Source organism: Citrus sinensis, chromosome 1 (genome assembly GCF_022201045.2).
Source record: "Citrus sinensis cultivar Valencia sweet orange chromosome 1, DVS_A1.0, whole genome shotgun sequence".
Taxonomy (NCBI): domain Eukaryota; kingdom Viridiplantae; phylum Streptophyta; class Magnoliopsida; order Sapindales; family Rutaceae; genus Citrus; species Citrus sinensis.
Window position 1 is genome coordinate 11,670,243 of NC_068556.1, and position 19,929 is coordinate 11,690,171.

General features: G+C 32.7%; 1 protein-coding gene across 4 annotated transcripts; it reads right to left on the reverse strand.

Moving 5' to 3' along the window:
• Positions 1-1,607: 1,607 nt before the first annotated feature.
• On the reverse strand, positions 1,608-4,794 carry LOC102626492 (pre-mRNA cleavage factor Im 25 kDa subunit 1). Of its 4 annotated transcripts, XM_052441760.1 has the most exons (8): positions 4,292-4,778; positions 4,140-4,185; positions 2,823-2,916; positions 2,637-2,710; positions 2,468-2,554; positions 2,276-2,386; positions 1,823-1,930; positions 1,608-1,721 (listed from the first exon to the last, which is right to left on the reverse strand). In XM_052441760.1, exons 1-7 carry the CDS (start codon positions 4,450-4,452, stop codon positions 1,859-1,861), a joined length of 645 nt encoding a protein of 214 aa, XP_052297720.1. In that variant the 5' UTR covers positions 4,453-4,778; the 3' UTR covers positions 1,608-1,721; positions 1,823-1,858. The 4 variants fall into 4 exon arrangements, with proteins under 4 accessions (XP_052297720.1, XP_052297723.1, XP_015384947.1 ...); XM_052441763.1 differs by lacking the exon at positions 2,276-2,386 and having other exon boundaries at positions 4,292-4,794; XM_015529461.3 differs by having other exon boundaries at positions 1,608-1,930; positions 4,292-4,774.
• Positions 4,795-19,929: the final 15,135 nt, after the last annotated feature.

Below are 19,929 nucleotides of genomic sequence, written 5' to 3' on the forward strand. Positions count from 1 at the left end.
TGATTTTGATTCTGACCATGATGATCGAATTTCCAAGTCTTGAAAGAAGCAACTATGGTATTCATGATCACATTTTCTCGTCTTCACTATTGCATAATCGAATTTCCTAATCTTCACTCAGGGACTCTTAGCTTTAAGTGACGCAGAGCATATTTTTACAATCAGACATCAATCGAGACTCTCCTTTATAATTCTAAGATGATACAGCTCGAACAACAACCCTCACTTTAATATTACAAAAGTTCTGATTGTAATATATCAGTATATCAAAAAAATAACTTGTAATAAAGGAATGCCTTGGGTTAATAAATTACTAAATAATTCCATACCGAGGTGATGTGGAATCCTAACATAAGAAGAGACTACTTTGAGATTGATAAACCAACTAATTCCATACCTAGTCTTTGTGAGATCCTAAACTCACTAATCTGATACCTAGTCTATGTGGGATCCTAATACTATTGAAGGCGAAGATAAATTCAATCACCCACATTAAACTCACGTTTCGAATGATGTGTATCAGCAAAGAATTTCATTTGAGGCGAGCAAATTGTAAGTTGTCATTGAGAATTCATATAACAATGTGTATTTGCAAATAATTTCATCCTACGCTGAGTGAATTGTAAGTTGTCTTTGAAAATTCGTATAATAACTCCACACTCTCATTAGAAGCAGAAAATAAGAATGAGGATTTCATTTAGTCTCACCATGTTCTTGAAGACTTAGGGCGTTCAGTATTATTTTCAAATTTCGTTTTCTATTTTTTGAATTCAAAAAATACTAAATACGTGTTTAATAGATCATTTTTGAAAATATTTTAAAAAATGCAAACAAGAAAACAATTTTTTCTTATTTTCGTTATTTTTCAATACAATATTAAGTTTGAAATGAACAATTTTCTTCGACCATCTTACAAAATAATAATAATATCAACAACATTATTATTATTATTATTATACCCAAAAAATCAATTTCCCTCACAATAATCTTTTCTTTTTATATACATTATAATATTCATGTTTTTATATATTAATTAAATCAAATATGTTGAGCTTATCATTTTTCTTTAAACAAAAAATTAATAAGATCACGTAATTTATTCTTAAAATTAACATAATCAAACTAGTTGAATAAAAAATGATTATCCATTATTTAATTTTAAGTTTATAGAAATTATTTCAATAATAATTCTTTAAAATATTCCTACCGACGTATTTTACTTTTTTTTTTCATTTTCAAGATTATTTTTACAAATGGTACCGAACACATTTTAAAATTTTAAAAATAACATTTTCGTCCTCATTTTTATTTTATAAAAACAATATTTAGAAAACAATACCGAACTGGGCCTTAAGTTTACAATCTTCATGAAAAATGCTAAAACGAGATTAATCTCAGATAAAAGTTGCTACTCTGTCTATCAACAACATTATAATGGTCGGACGCTAAAGAAATTAGCATTAAAAGATTCTCAGTCTCCAACTAAACTGTCAGTTGGAAAAAGAAAACTCCATTAGATTAACAAAAAAAATTTGTCAATGAACTTGATGGCTAGACAAGTATACTCAGCACAGGGAACAACAGATACTATTTGTCGAAGCTCTTAATGAAACTCAGAGAGAGGACCCAGATTCTATTCATATATAAAAGATTCACTCTCCAATACAAGCTCTATTGTTGAATTTTACATTACACTGCCCATTGTTGCTCACCGGTAAAATCTATACCACATACAAGCTTCTGTCAGAATTTCAAGATAAGAAGAGCCCTGGACCTAAAAAATACAACCGACATCACTCCTAGTACTCTCAGCATGCTTTACCTCATAACACACGCTACTACAATAGACAAGCCTATTTTAAGAGGCAATAATGTTGAAGGAGAATTTGGACAGCAGCTGTGGAACTCCTGATATTATCTGCCCATATGTCTACAAAGTACAAAAACTTAAAAGCATCAGCATTTGTCTGCAATAGGTCATCCAGGAGATTGAATAGTTAGCTAAAATCATATAATTGAATGTCGAAGGAGATTGACTAGTTCAGTGCATCACTTCGAAAGCACAACAGCAATATGGTCAGCCAGGTAAAAGTAAGGAAGTCATCTCTACTATCCCGAGATGCCATTATCTTTAAAAACAATTAATTATGAACTCAATTATGTGCAGTTATAAAATGGCTCATATCTTACAAAAGGTGAAATAATATGATGATGTTTTAATCTATGTGGGAGATTGCAACAGCCATCAACATTAGTTTCATAATGAAAATTGTACCTTGTGATTTTCATGAATCTGGCACAAAGGAACTGCAAGCAATTTCAGGTTTTTTGGTACAAAGAATTTTTGACTTACTGGTAACTTCACAAGAAACAGTTTCGTGCATTCCTACACAATAGGATAAATAAAAGAACTTAGGCAGTCATGTTGCTGCAATAAAAAAGGGTATAGTTTCACCGTTTCAACTACCTTTGGTCGCTTTACATTAGGAGGGAAGTACGGAAACAACAGTGTTTCGAAATCAGGCTTCCACCACATCCCTAGGCATTCCCCAACCTGCAGAATGAAAATAGTTTCAATCTCCCATTATGAAAAAAGTATACAACAATAGAATCACAAGTGGAGATGTTAGTTATACCTCCCAATCAACTTCACCACCATCTTCATTCAAAGAAAGCTTCCTTGTGAGCTTACGTTTCAATCCATAAATGTCTAAAACATCCGAAACTCATAGTTCAGTAAACGGTCAGAAAAACAGCATTTGGCCCCAAGTTTTTCAAGTTTTGTGGGAAAGCTTGATGTAAATACTTAACTGGTGATTTACCTGATTCACCAGGCCTCAGACGACCACCAGGAAGCTTAAAGATGGAATTTCTTACTTGCAACAGCAACAGGTGTGGGTGTTTGAACAACTCAACCTGATGTAACAAAGTTGTATCCCATCAACAAGATATCATATCCAACATTTGATCCGTCAATGGGAAGATAGATGAAAATATAACATTGTGGCAAATTAATCATCAGATTATATGAAGAAACTTAATGATTTGAGGAATTTGTGTAACCTCAAGATAGCTTTTAGGAGCATGTTACCTAACCAGTACTCTGCTCCAAAAGAAATAAAGAGTTATAAAGCCAAAATTTCCTAATTATTCAATAATAGAAACAATTTGCATAATAACTTTAAAAGGGGAAATAGAAACTTCTACTAACAGTCACCATCTAAATGAACTTCAAAAATTTAACACTACTTTTAGGTACCACAAATCCTATAACTACACTATCTAATGTAATTTAAATAAATAAAGCTGATACCCATAAAGTAAATCCATACACCTGTGTCCAATACTTAAGGATCCCCCTACGTCCAACTACCCAATCATATTCGTTTAAAGAAATCATCTCCTAGAAGTATGGCACATCAGAAATTTGGCAAAAGAAACACTCCAATGGGCAGCAAATCAACTTACAAAGTAAAACTGGTGTACGGCCCCTATGTAAAGAGATAGGTAATTTTCTAACCAAGATTTCAAAATCCAGCTACCTTGGGCTAGTTTTGGGTAAATTAGTTAACATGTTCCCAAGAAAGTAGCTTCATGCCTAGGTGTTTCATAGAAACTTTTCCTTACAAAAGCTGCCATATCCCAAGGCCTACAAAAGAACTTAAATCTAAATTAATTTGGCTAATTATTACAACCTCTTTACATTAGTAATCAAAATTATGAACTTTTGCCACATATTTGTTTCTACTTAAGCAAGCTAATGCAGTTCATAAAACTTTATGAAATACCAAGCATGCTAAACACTAGAATCTTTATCTCAAGGAATTCCTATCAAAACTAATACAAATATCAGATACTCAAATTCCTCAGCTAAACACTAATACAAATATCAAATCTTTACACACCACCAACAGTTGTTTGAAAAAAAAAAAATCTATGTGATCCTTACTATTTTATGAAAATTATTAACTTTTATCAGTGTTTATTTATTTCATATTAGCTATATCGTTTAAGCCACAACACCACAATATCAAATGGAGGACTAGAATCCCAATAATTCCAAAGTGATATCTTTATATAACACAGATAGAAAAAAAATAAAATTAAGGAATAGAATTGAAAGAGAGCAAAGAAGGAACCAGAAGAACTGCTTCCACACAAGTCCTCAACCCATGAGCATCATAGCTACAAAAGAAAAAAAATAAAAAAATTAATCATTCCAATAGCGAGCAAATTGAAAACGGGAAAAATATAACAAAGGCACTTAAAATAATAGTAAAAAGTTTAATACTTGGATTTCATTCTCAGAACACGATTGTATAGAGTCTCGTCTTTAAAAGGAATGGCTTCTTTGGATCCAAAGTAATAACTACTAAGTGGGTAGATGTCAACAACGTAACCGTTGCGATCGCTGCCGTTAATTGGCACTGAAGCGCCCATTTCATCTGACATATTCACTTCAAATTCAATTGATTGCTCAGAGCGATAAGGGCTTAAAATATATGACTGTGAGAGAGAGTTTGGAAGGAGAAGGAAGAATGAATGGGAGAAGAAGAAGGTCCGAGTCACTAAGTCACTGTGTCAGGTGCGTAACGTGGCGCTCTGGAAAAACCTGGACGGCTGTTGCGTTGCAGTGATTTTGTCATAAGCAATAGGCCGCGTATAAGTGGCAGTAAATACAAAATTACTAAAATAAAAATTGATTAATTTGAAAAAAAAATAGTTATATAGGTTGAAAATGAATATTTTCAAGTATTTGGGTGCAAATTTTAAGGTGGCGTTGGTTTGAAGAAATGATTGGAGAGGAAATAAAAGAAGAGGAGTAGAGAAGAGGGGGTGAGGGAATTTCAGTTTTTGTTGTTTGGTTTGGCAAGGAATTCAAAATGAAAAGGGAAAGATTTTTTTTTTTTGGATAATTTTACCCTTTGTGTTAATATTTTAATATTTTTTATTAAGTAAAAAATAAAATAAAATAAAATAAAATTACAAAATAAGGAAAAAGACCAACTTACAACTCAATTATTTTATTTAGAATTTGAAATTTTTGTGGAAAAATATCAAATTATAAATTAATTTAATATAAAAATAGAAAACTAAAACAAGTAAAATTGAAAGAAAATTTATTATGAATTGATTTGATCTTTGTTAATTTTCTGCATTTATAGTTTGCAAATAAAAGTATAAAGAAATATATATCATATAGAAGATAATCTTTGTCCAATAACGAAATTATGATTTTCTTCTTCAATTGCTTTTATCATTATTTTTTCAAAAAAAATTAATTAATAAAATAAAATCTGAAGTTTCTATTTTATGATTATATCTCTCTTGCACCGGTAATGCCGAAAAAAATAGCCACATGCATTTTACTATGTTTACAGTAATTAAAAGACTTTTTAAGGGACAAATATAGAAATTTACTCTCCCGCTGAGTTAGAATTCGATTCCCTCACTCATCATAGAGAAAACGAAATTCCATAGTTTACAGCAATTGCGAATCCCATAGAATTTGATTTTCTCTTCATTATTGCAAACCGAATGGTGGAAATCTGAGAGGACTTCGAATTGCTCTCCTCTGCCTCCTACTCTCCAGTCAACCGAACACAGCATAAGGCTATGAAATATTTAGATTATTTTGCAAGTTACCAAGTCAGAGGTTTGACTCTCTTCTATTGATTGACTATTAGGAGAATGTACAATTACCATTTTATCATTTTGACCATTAAAATTGACACTTAGAAGAGAGATAACAGTTTTTTGGTGGGCAATTTGAGGTTTATAATAATTTAAGAGTAATCATGAAGATTGTTATTTTAGTTGGGTTTGTAATTCAAAATCAGCGTTTTATTTAATGTATAAAATGTCATATTATATGTTTTTTTATGAGGATAATTTTCTAAATAGATATTTTCATACCTTTTGGTGTTTTATCTTATAAAATCTAATAAAAAAAATTAAAATTTAAAAGACTATTATAGATAAATTTAAAAGTCTATTCAAAATTTGATATTGTTAGATAATCAATTTTTTAGTGACTATGGGTGATTTTTTTTTGACTGAATATTAAAATTGATTTAGTTTCATAAGTGTATTTATCTTTCGTATATAAAAAAAAAGTGTGTTTATCCTTTGACATACCATTGAAAATTTACTAAATGCAGAATGCTAATTGAATTATCTATAAAAAATATCCTTACATAATCAATCTATTCCCTACTATATAAGTGATTCATTATTTTTATTCTTTTGTACAATCAATCTATTCCCTACTATTCATTAGACTTTTAAGTCTATTTTAATAGTCAAAATGGTGAACATCATAGATTATTCTTGTAAATTATATTATGCACAAATTAATTTATATTTTATTTTAAATAATCATAACTTATTCAATTTGAAAAAGGAAAATTATATGTCTAACATATAATTCAACAAACCTTATTTATTTTACCGCATTATGTAAAGAGAATAATTGTCAAATTACTAACTTCCAGATATTTAAAAGTTAAAAAAAGAAATAAACATATCATTCAAATATATGCACTCAGATGACTTTAGGCCTTCTCTAAATTCAATTTTATTTAGTATTTAATAAAAAAATAAACACCATCTATGACTTGTAATTGCTTTTATACTAGATTTCTTAAGGATCATTGATTTGAAATATTAAAGGATAAATTAGTATTAAGTTATATTATTTTAATTTACATAAAATTAGAGAATAAACTACATACATATTACATATTTTTTAAACCGTATGGATAGTATTTTTGCTTTAATTTGCTTTAATATCTTAACAACAAAAATGACAAATTACTAGTTTTTAGACAATTTTAGTCAATTTTGATAAAATAAAAACAAACTTAATCATTCAAATAAACATAGCATATATGATTGAGAAAAAAACAGAGAATTATTAATACAAAATAATGACTATTATATAACAATCAATTGTGATATTTTTTATTTATTGATTGCAAGGTTGTTTTTATAGTTGTAAAGGAAAAAGGAAAAAAGAAAAAGGACTGATACATCCCAAACGTTTAGGGAAAGGGGCATAAAAGTCCCTAATATTTTGACACTTAAATACCTCTTTCTTAATAGATTCCATTTGTTTAAGTAATTAAAATGTTAATATTGTACATTCACTTAGGTATGATACGTGGCTTGCCACATCTGAAAATTCACAATCAATATATTTAAAATAATGGCACTCATTTTAAGTTGATTTGTGTAGATCTTTTCGCGCTTAGAAGCTGTGTCAAACTATTCATCTTCATAACCTAAATAAACCCAAAAATCACAAACCCCCACCCCCCGTCGGAAAGTCACAAACCCTTTATTTTAGTTCATGTTCCGGTTTTGGCATCCGCACAGCTGCTGTTACCAGTGGTAGTTTCACTCTTTGCAATTGTCGGTGGTCGTATTTTCGCTCTCTGTGAAAAATTCTGGTTAGTATTTATGTTCAAAACATATTAATTTTTTCTTTTGTTTTAAACTTTTTCATCAAAAAAGAAATATTACCTAAATATTTCCTGATCATAACAACAATATATGTTAAAAATTGAACAACGTTTACATGAAAAAGTTTTAGGTTAATTAATTTATTATTATACTTCTCAATTTTTTTTTTCTTTGGCAGTAGAAGAGAAGTTTTTGTTTTTTTTAAATAGAAGCTTGAATCGGAATTTACATTTATATTTGATAGATTAAAATCACGATGCCTATGGACAAAAGCTATGCTTTTTCTGATCATAATAATAATAATTTTTTAATTAATTGAGTTAGCTTCACCATACATGTTTATTCTTTTAGTATGGATTTAGTTAGAGATGAGCTTTCGCCATAAGCCTAACAAAAATAAAGGAATAATTTAATAATGTTATAATTTTAAATGGTTGTCTTTGCTACTATAACTTATTTCTTTGCATGATTGTAGAAAATATACATCTAATGACTTTTTAGCTTTATTATCCAAAAAATAATACATCTAACAACATAATGTGAAACTTTGTTTCATAAAAAATTTCACTTTGAATTATTTTTTTACATTTTATAGTTATACATGTATCCATAATTGAACACATGCAATTAAATCTATATTCTTTCACCTATCTGTTTTTTTTTTCTTTTCGTTAGAATACTCACCTAGGTGCTATATTATGCATTTTCTCCTTTTTGTTCATGGTCATGAAGCATGTGAATTTCATGCTTAACTTTACAAATGAAAAGCATGTACTAGTGTACAGATGACAACAAATAATGGCCAACCACAACAATCATTTCGAGCTAAGATCGACTTTCATGACATAAATCCAAAGTCTCAGGTTGATTAGTCATCCCAAGACCTGAATACTAACCCACTTTATTTTGTTGAACAAGAAGATGGTGAAGCATAGTGGTCAAATGATGACAATGAAGAGGTAACACTTGTTGATGATGAAAGTGAATTAAATTGGGATGACGGTAGAAGGGCTGTTAGACACATTGAAGGTGGTGAAGAAGTGGATTGTGAAGGTAGTGAAGAAGGAGATGAAATTCTTTCCAATTGTGAGTCAGATGATAGAGAACATGGCATGCTTTCAGATTCTGAAGATGAGCAAACAATCAATAAGATAAATGAACATAATATAAGTAACTATTACACTACTAATCCTAATGAAGTAGCTGGAGTGGCCGTTGGGCAGGAGTTTGAAAATGTCCAACATTTCATAAGAGTAGTTTAAAACTACAGTCTTAAGAGTGGGTTTGATCTTAACAAGATCAAGAATGACAACAAAAGGTTCAAAGCAAAGTGTTCGAACAAGGGTTGTCCTTGGTTTATTTATGCAGCACAAGTAGAATATGGGACCAAATCCATAATTCAAAAGCTGAATAAGGTATATGAGTGTAATGGAGTGTTAGAGACCAAAGAGGCATCATATAAATGGATTGCCTCTCAATTTGAGAGAACCTTGGAGAATAACCCCAAAATGCATGTGAAGGCAATGAAAGATGAATTAGTTAGCAACCTAGGGATTAAGGCAAACATGAAGAAAATGTATAGGCCCAAGAAAAGAGCAATGGATAAATTAAATGGGAACTATATAGATTCTTATCAGAGACTAAGGGATTATACCCAAATACTTAGACATAGGAATCTTGATGTGTTAGTAAAGATGAAATTCGTGTCTGGTTTTGATAAAGATAGAAGGCCAACTTTGCAGCTTTGAAGAATGCATTTATTAATGGATGTAGATGGTTTATGGGATTAGACGATTGTCATTTAAATGGGCCTTTTGGAGGTGTGCTATTGTTAGCAATGGCATTAGATGCAAAAAATGAAATTTTTCCAATTGCAGTTTGTATTTGTGAATCAGAATGTGCTGGTAGATGGAAATGGTTTTTCATAATATTGAGTGAGTAGCTGAATATAAGGAATCAAAGTCAAGTGACATTTATGACAAATAGGCAGAAATGAATATTGCTAGGCTTGGAAGCATATTGGCATGGTCAGGCATTGTGCCAGGCATATGTTTGCTAACTTAAGAAGTAATCATCCTGATATCATTGACAGAAACCTATTTTGGGTTGATGTAAGAGCCACTAGTGAAGATGAATGGGAAGACAACATGAAGAAGATAAAAATAGCTAAAAAAGACACGCAAGCTGCTTACGATTATTTGATCAAGATTGACAAGAAAGAGTGGGCTAGATATGATATAAAAGTTGATCATGTAACCAACAACTTAACTGAGTCATGGAACAACTGGTTAAATGAATATAGAGACAAGCCTGTGTTGACACTTACGGAATTCATTAAGAAAAATGTTATGAAAAGTTTGTACAAAAGGTATTCCGATGTAAGAAAATGGATTAGGAAGCTACTTCCAATTGTGAGGAGAAAGTTGAATGTTTCTAGGCAAGAAGGAAGATTCGTAAGAAAAGAAATTCTTACCTCAAAATGCAGATTCACTTTTTTATTTTTAAAATAAAAAAATTACAATAAAACAACTAAAAGAAATTATTTACAAAAATTAATTCTACGAATTAAAAACTTGTTGTGCAAATTTTATTGAACTCGCAAGTGCACGAATCTATTGTAAAATAAATTAATGGTGACGAGTGTCGCTCCCACGAGGAGGTGGATTTTAATTGTGTGTAGAGTTAATTTTCATAAGTGGGTGATTTGATTTGTGGTGGAAGTGATTTAAATTATCCTAAAATTCAAATTAAAATGGCGGGAATAAATTGAAACAAAATCTATTAAAATTGAAGCACTTGGGTATCTGGATCTGCATCAACATGCACCATGAGCTAAATATTCTTTATTAATGCCAATTAAATCATGAGGGGGGGTTTCCACTCCTCATGAACCACACTCTAATCAAATGGTGCTAAGGGCTTATCGTGCCAAATAATAATAACCTTGTACTAGGGAGTCGGTTAAACCAGAGCGGTATGTAGACAAGATTATTACTATGTGTCGACGAAAAGTCAAAACATCCACAATAATTAGCGGGGAAGAGAAAATAAATTTACCAAATAAAGCCCATGGCACATGTTGAGACTTCACCTTCAACCCAAGCTTGAAAGAAAATTAGCTACTCATAATTGAACTAGAGGTAAAATGGGAATTTATTAAAATACGTAGAAAATACAAGATGGAGAAGGAATTACAGAAAATTGAACTCAAAAATAAATTCAAGGATGCCAATTTAGGGGGGAGGAGCCCCCTTTTTATAGATACACTGAGTAAATCATGACCATCAGATTAAAAACATTTTAGACGCTCAGCATTGCATCACGTTATCAGTCAACAGTACGCGGATTGATCATGCGGTTTGAATAGTATCACGGTTTGACCACGCGGTTTGAACAGTCAGGCGGCTTGAATAGTGACGCGGTTTGGTTGTAAATCCGTGTATATGCATGTACCGTACACGATTTTTGGTCCATTGACATGCTGCCACGTTATCGATCAATAGTACATAAGAATTTTAGTCTAATAGGATTGTGACACCTCATCAGTCAATACCACATCATCGGTCAATGCCACGTCATCATTCTGTATATGTGAACAGTGTCGTTAACAGTAACATGGACAATACCGTACATGTGAACAATGTCATTTTTCCTTTTATGCTCCTCCTAAGGTTTTCGACTGTCCTGAGTTCAAAAGTGATGTCTGTTTTGCTGTCTGATATCTCGTTCATTTTGAAATGACCATGATGCCCCTAAAATACTTAATTAAAATAAAACACACATAATTAAATTGCACGAGACTTAAATACATAAAAGTAAGAGTGTTAGTAAGACTTGAAATGTAAAATGACAATTTTCTCCTTTATAAATATACACTTTCTAACACTCAACAATTGGCCAACTCAAAAATAGGGTAGTCTGCTACCTACCCCTAAATACCGACATTTTACATAGTTAATGCCTTAAAAGCTAAAATACAATAACTGTTTTTATGTGGTAATAATCAGAAGATAAAAAAGTTTTACAAATTGCTTCCTTTTGAAACAACCTGCAATCAAAATTCAAATTCAATGCCCTCTACGTCCTTTTTCATCTTTACAAAATTCAAACCTTAAACTTATCTGTTTGACCATCAGACCATCCAACAACTAGCATAAATACTTTTGTTTTAGTCTAATTTTAGGTTAGACCAAAGACATTATCAAAGTTTGTGAAGATGATTGTAAGGATATAGTCTTATAAGTGTTGTGAAAGATTCGCGCCGGGGGGGGGGGGGGGGGAATCGCTCAAGACCTACAAAAGAGGGAAGGTAGCATTAGAATTGGCACAGGTGATGGCCGACAATGACATTTTAATGTTTAAGTTAATGAACAGTGTGTGGAATGTTAAGCAAGTAGAGACCTTACCTTCAAAGTTTTACCTTACTTGGCAAGCATCTTTCTTCTTAGATAAGGCCAATTGCATAATATTCGTCGCCATTGGAAATTTTGAATCCACTACCTTTGTTAGATTTGGACAAATGGGGGGTTTAGAGGAGAGGATCCCCTTTTGGCCATGTGATTGTGTTTGCAGGATAGTAGGCGCCTTTTGCTTATGGGTTTTTCTTAAATATACCAATATTTGGATAAGAGAGCACTTAAATTTATTAGCATAGGCACCAGTTATATTCAGTTGTAGTACCGTTACTTAAGGTGATACATTGTTGGTATGGTCTCAGTAGGACCTTCTTAATATGACGTATCATAAGTCTTGTGGAAGTCTTACCTTAATTTCAATGGTCGTTTGAGGATATGTAGTGATTTTAAAGCTTTGTGAGGAACATTTTTTTAGTTTTACTAGGTTTATAAGGTGGTTGTTATTCAATTTTTGAGATGTTCACATTCTACCCTTGACTTTAAACTTCCCTTTCATGTTTTATGAAGGGAATCTTGACAATTGAACCATCAATACAAGGTCATGCCTTCACTGCTTAGCCTAAATTTTTCCTCCAACAACACTTCTAATAGGTTTTAACTTCTTTAAAGTTTATGTAAATTGATTTGATATATATGATTTATTCTATCATAAAATCAAACAATAAAGAAACAAATTCACCAAATCAGACAACCATAAGTAACAAATGAAATTCTGAACAAGAATACCAGATTCTAAAAGGGATTAAGGAGCGGTGGTAGTAATTATCGTAGTGACTCAATCGCAATCTAGGAGCACCGATGTCACACAAATTTGCTCAGAAGAAAAGTAAAAAGATTGATGCCGAGAAAAGAAAGAAGAATAAATAAAAAGAAGTAAAGAAAAATGAAGAAGAAGAGACAACACATTTGTTTTGGCTCAATTTTAGTTCAGCCCAAAAACATTATTCTGAAACCATATATGAATTCAAAACTTGCATAGCTCATGTCTCATTGTACATACTGACATTACAAGTATATTTACATATAAAACATAAGCAACATAAACGTGCTCAAAATGCAAGACATGTAGCAATGCATCTTGTGGCCAAACCTCAATTAACTAGAACTGATCTGCACGAAATCCTGCAGAATCCTGGTAGGAAAGGGGTAAATAGAAAACTAGTGAGCTTGCGACTCAGTAAGTGGATGTAATAACGTGCTCAAAATGCAAGACATGCAGCAATGCATCTTGTGGCCAAACCTCAATTAACTAGAACTGATCTGCACGAAATCCTGTGGAATCATGGTAGGAAAGGGGTAAATAGGAAACTAGTGAGCTTGTGACTCAGTAAGTGGATGTAATAATAATAATAATAATAAATATTGTACTACTGCTTATGCATAATTATGTGACATAACTCCACATTGAATATTATACATCAGCAAACTTGGAATTCATACATACATACATCACAAACTGCACCAAATAGTACCCAGGGGAAATAACTCTCAATACTCGTTGGGATCATCATCGCACGAGTAGAGCGGGGGAAAAACCTCTCAATATCCAACGTAATTAAACTATCCCGCACGGGTAGAGTAACTTAACTCTCAATACGCATGCGCAAGGTCTATGGGGAAGGGTACATATATGGTGACTGACAATCACATCTCATGACTCTATCAAACATATAATATGCGTACATATGATCATAACATGATATTAAATCATAATATCAAACATAAATGCTTCACGGAATATTATACATCAGCAAACTTGGAATTCATACATACATACATCACAAATTGCACCAAATAGTACCCAGGGGAAATAACTCTCAATACTCGTCGGGATCATCATCGCACGAGCAGAGCGGGGGAAAAACCTCTCAATATCCGGCGTAATTAAACTATCCCGCACGGGTAGAGTAACTTAACTCTCAATACGCATGCGCAAGGTCTATGGGGAAGGGTACATATATGGTGACTGGCAATCACATCTCATGACTCTATCAAACATATAATATGCGTACATATGATCATAACATGATATTAAATCATAATATCAAACATAAATGCTTCACGGAATACATAATAGTAATAATAGTATCCACTCACAGATCCTGTTTCACTCCGGGGTTCATTGAGGTTGTTGTGGGTCTCTGAACTAGTGGATTTTTCCTAGAATACAAGGTTCAAAGATTAACTATTAGAACTGATATAAAAAGTTATACGTATCATGCAAACTGTAGCATAACTGCTCAAATTTCATAAATCTATTATCCACTGGTTTACTGGATTTTAATTTAACTATCAAATTATATTTTCTGTAACTTTTCTTTTCAGTTACTCTCTTCCCACTCTCGGCTTCTTCCTTTTCTTCCTTTCTTCTTTTCTTTTCTTTTTCCTTTTCTTTTCTCTTGGTTTTTCTTTTTTCTTCTCTCAATTTTGCTCTCACTTTGACAATAGAAGCACAAACAAGAGTTGTTTTCAATTATTTCAATTTATATATACATGGCCACTGACTCACGAATGAAGCATGCAATCATGAAGTAGGCAGCTGGCTGTTACTTTTGAAGATTACCGCATTTGACTTTTTTTTTTCTCCAAGCAATGCATGGCAAGCGGTGCATGACAATTCTTCCTAAGTTATAAAAATTTCGTCCTCAAAATTCACATACCTGACTCAAATAAATATGGATATTGTGACTGCATATGTTCTTCACACTCCCAAGTGGCTTCCTCTGCAGTGTGACCTTTCCACATCACTTTAACTTGTGAGATCGTCTTATTACGTAACACATGCTATTTTCGATCAAGTATCTGAACTGGTTCTACTTCATAAGTCAAATTTGCTATCATTTGGACTGGTTCTGTATCTAAAACATGAGAAGGGTCAGGAATATACTTTGTAGCATCGAAATATGAAAAGCGTCATGGACTCGTGATAACTCTAGAGGTAAAGCCAAATGGTAAGCAACCAGACCAACGCGTCGAATAATCTAATATGAGCATATATAACAAGGGCTCAACTTTCCACGCTTTCCGAATCAAAGATTGCCCTTCCAAAGAGAAATTAGTAAGAAAACTTTATCATCCACTACAAACTCAAGTGGTCTTCGACGCTTATCTACATAACTTTTTTGTCTGTCTTGTACTGCCTTCAACTTTTCTCTGATGATATTAATCTTCTCATTAGTACTCTAGACAATTTCTATCCCTAACAATTGTCTTCCCCTGACTTTATCCTAACAAATTGAAGTCCTGCATTTCCTTCTGTATAGAGCCTCAAATGGTGCCATATGAATACTAGACTGATAGCTATTATTATAAGCAAACTCCATCAAAGATAGGTATGTATCCTAATTACCTCGAAACTGCATGACATATGCTCGGAGCATATCTTAATTGGTTAACATACTGTCGAGCCATTTTTCTGGTTCAAGATTCAGGAAAGGGTCAATGCAAGGATCTTACTTCGAAGCAATCTCTTGAGTTTTCCCTTATCCAAACCTGGTTCAACTTCACCCTAGACTCATGTTGTTTAATAGAGTCATTCGGTCTGAATGCTACATGAAGAACATAAGCCAGATGACAACTTTCTGTTGGGGGATTTCATGAATGATGATGGTTGTTTTTCTTCAAGATAGTCTTTTAGGGATGTATAGAGCTAGGACGACCTTCAAAATAAAGAAAAATGCAGTTAGAGGCAATGTCGGTAGTGGTCGGTGGTTACACTCGACAATCAAGTTAGATAGAGGTTAGAAAATATTATGAGCGTCAAATGAACCCTTGAATAAGAGAAAATTTGAGTGTTTATAGGAGTGAGAGAACTTCCCTTACTTGTGAGACTTACCTGACCTTACAAAGGAAGTGTCCCTGAGGGTATCTTAGTGTCTTTTTGGACACATGACGAGCTACCATAAGTTGTTTCCTTCCTTAGGTAGGGGTATTAGAGTAATTTGACTATTAAAACTTGAGTTCTTTAGGCTCTTTAGGGCTGGACATCTGTAGCCTGCGAGATTGTTCTCACTAACAATATGTCTCAACATCTGATTGACTTATTTAAATGAGCCAATAGAGTTGAGGAGCTACTGACCTCACTGGTGGTGGTTCAGGTAGCACTTGATTTGGTTCCCTATTTCATTCTTGGTGCATGTGACTGTTGGAGAAATATTTTGAGGTAGTCCAGTAGGGACCAAATTGTGCTGACATGTAATAATTTGAGGGGGGGCTGTCCCTATTATAGTGGTTCTTTACTGAAATGTGGCAAGTTTAAGTTATTTTGAGAGACATTTTTTGCACTTTTAAGGTTATTAAGGTGGCACATGCTCTCTTCCTAAGATCTTTCTATTTTACCCTTGCCCTTTCAATTTTTTCTTCACATTTTGCAAAGGTACATTGGACATAGGGGCTAAAGCATGTTGAGTGCTAGAAAATGTATATTTATAAAGGAGAAAATTGTCATTTTACATTTCAAATCTTACTAACACCCTTACTTTTATGTATTTAAGCTTCTTGTGATTTAATTATGTGTGTTTTATTTTAATTAAATATTTTATGTATTTTAGGGGCATCATGGTCATTTCACAATGAACGAGAGATCAGACGATAAAACGAGCATCACTTTTGAACTCAGGACAGTCGAAAACCTTAAGAGGAGCATAAAAGGAAAAATATCACTGTTCACATGTACGGTCACGACACTGTTCACATGGACGGATCGATGACGTGGCATTGACCGATGATGTGGCATTGACTGATGAGGTGTCACGATTCCATTGGAGAAAATTCTTATGCACTGTTGATCAGTGACGTGGTAGCATGTTAGTGGACTAAAAATTACGCATACGGTACATGCATATACACAGGATTATTTTTAACCAAACCGCGCTACTGTTCAAGCCGGTTGACTGTTCAAACCGCGTGGTCAAACTGTGTCACTGTTCAAATCTCTTGGTCAAACCGCGTACTATTGACTAATGACGTGGCACAATTCTGAGCGTCCAAACTGTTTTTAATTCGATGGCCATGATTTACTCAATGTATCTATAAAAATGGGGTCTTCCTCCCCTAATTTGATATCTTTGAATCCATTTTTGGGCTCCATTTTCTGTAATTCCTTCTCCATCTTGTATTTTCTATATATTTTAATAAATTTCCATTTTAACCCTAGTTCAATTATGGTAGTTAAGTTTTTTTCAAGTTTGGGTTGAAGGTGAAGTCTCAACATGTGTCATGGGTTTTGTTTGGTAAATTTATTTTCTCTTCCCCTCTAATTTTTGTGGATGTTTTGACTTCTCGTCGAGAAATAATAATAATCTTGTTTAGATACCGCATTGGTTTCATCGGCTCCCTAGTACAAGGTTATTATTATTTGGCACGATAAGCCCTTAGCACCATATTGATTAGAGTGTGGTTCATGAGGTGTGGATTTCCCCCTCATGATTTAATTGACATTAATAAGGAATATTTAGCCCATGGTGCATGTTGATACGGATCCAGATACCCAAGTGCTTCATTTCAATAGATTTCTCTTCAATTTATTCTCGCCATTTTAATTTAAATTTTAGAATATTCGAAATCATTTTCACTACAAATCCAATCACCCATTTAGAAAAATTAATTCTACACACAATTAAAATCCACCTCCTCGTGGGATCGACACTCGTCACCATTGATCTATTCTACAATAGATTCGTGCACTTGCGAGTTCAATAAAATTTGCACAACAAGTTTTTGGCACCGTTGCCGGGGAAGTAAGTTATTTTAATTTGTAGAATTAATTTTTGTGAATAATTTCTTTTAATTATTTTCTTGTAATTTTTTTTCTTATTTAAAAAAAAAAGTGAATTTACATTTCAAGGTAAGAATTTCTTTTCTTTTTCTCTTCTTTAAAGTTCTGTAATTTAATTTTCAAGTTATTCTTCTTTGTAATTTTTTTGTTTATCTTATTAATTTATTTTTAGTTAATTTATTTCACGTATTTTTTTAATGTGTTTTTATAGAAATGTTGTAACAGTGTAATAAGGTTAGTACTGTAATTTCTCCGTTTTCTTTATTTTTATTTGTTTTGTTCCCATTTTCATTTTTTATATTTTGTGTTTTTTGCATGCATGGTCGAAGGTCATTATTACCTAATCTTGAGCCTATAGACCTTGAACTTGAGAAAACACTTCGCACACACAAACATGATAAAAATAAAATTGAAATGGATTTGTAACAACAATAAGCACCACAGGAGAGGCCATTTAAGGACTACTTTAGTCCCTTAGCTAATTTGAGCACATTGATAACTCTAGGAAATGAGAGTTATTTCATCTATTCTAGACTTGAATAAAGGCCATTTAGAAAGCAAATAATGTATTTTGATTACATTTTGGTGAACTTTGGCACAAACATTCATTTTAGTTGAGTGTCAACAAGTTTTGCTTGAATCATAGTAATTTGTGCTAAAAACAGGTTTTAATTTGTAGGTTTTAAATTCATAAAAGGATGCGGAGACATTAGATGAGAAAGAGGAGGAAAGAAGATGATCACAAAAGAAGGAAAGCACAATAAGAAATGACACAAGTGCTGTTGCGGATGTTAGAGCAATAAATGCTGCAGTAATCTGGGAGAAACATGGGAGAAAATATAGGCGCGGGTCAGCAATTAAATTACAATCTGCATGTTTCCTAATTAAAACACAGGCATGCGCATAGGCGTTGGTTTGGAAAACCTAATTTGCAAATATATAAAGGAGGCATGCACCACATAGAAGCGGCGGTGGAATTAACATTAAAAAACAATTAAAAAGGTCTAGAAGAAGATCAAGATTAAGGAGGTCTATTCGGCATCATTGAAGCACCGAGGAGGATCCTTAGACTTTCATCGTGCTCAACTCATATTATCTTTCTTCCTTTAATTGATTGGATGTATTCTACAATCAGTATATTTATGTTTATTTTTCTCATTCAGAATATGAACTGAATTTACTTGTAGTTGAGTGACAAATAGTCCAATGGGTTCTTGACTGTTCTTATATGATGTTATGATAATGCTGTAGCATTATACTCTCATAGTTTTTATGATATAATTGTTATTTCGGTTGACCACCCATTTAATAGTTTCAGTTAAGATAGAGCAGCAAAATGGCATGTCTTAGCGGACATTATTAGAGTATTACTTGTTCTTAAATTGAGTTTCCTGGATTCAGTTATCTTAAATCCCATAAGGGCAATGCTTGAAATTAAGATTTGTGATATCCTAGACATAGGTGTTCACCTTGTAGGGTAGAGAGATTAAAGATCATAAAGCCATACATTAAATTTATGAGCGACTGGTCATTGTTAGTAGATTTAAAGGTATGAGATTTCCAACATGCGATAGCTGCGGATGCAGATTTGTTTACCCAGTGCTGCAGCACTTATAATAACAACCAGTGCTAATTCGGTAATCAACAGTCACCCTATTAGGAGAGTTTGATCATTCAACTACTATATTCTCAACTGAACCTTGGACACATTTAATTAAGTTTATTTTATTTCGATATTGCTTTAATTCCCATCTCTCACAATTATTATTTACGATAGGATTATTTGGCAATTGTTTGTTTCGGTCTTTAGTTGACGTGCATTATTGTGATTGCTTTAACATTTTGAGTAACATCAATCCCTGTGGAGACGATCTTGAGCACTCATCACTTTATTACTTGTTGTGTATACTTGTATATTGGCATTGATAATAATTGATTATATAAATCAACCAACACACATCATGCATAAGATACCCAAATGTAGTTGCTAAGAGTTTTGAATTAAAACCTATTGTGCTAAATTGTCTCCCAATATTCTATGGCCTAGAAAATGAGGACCCATATAATCGTTTGAATGATTTTCATGCTGTTTGTCAAATATTTAAATATGAGAATTTTTCAGATGATAATGTTAAACTTAGACTATTCCCATTTTCTTTAAAGGATAGAGCTCTTTCATGGCTCAATACATTGTCTGCTAATAGCATTATATCATGGGAACAAATGGTAACTAAATTTTTGAATAAATATTTCCCAGAGTATAAAACCAATGTT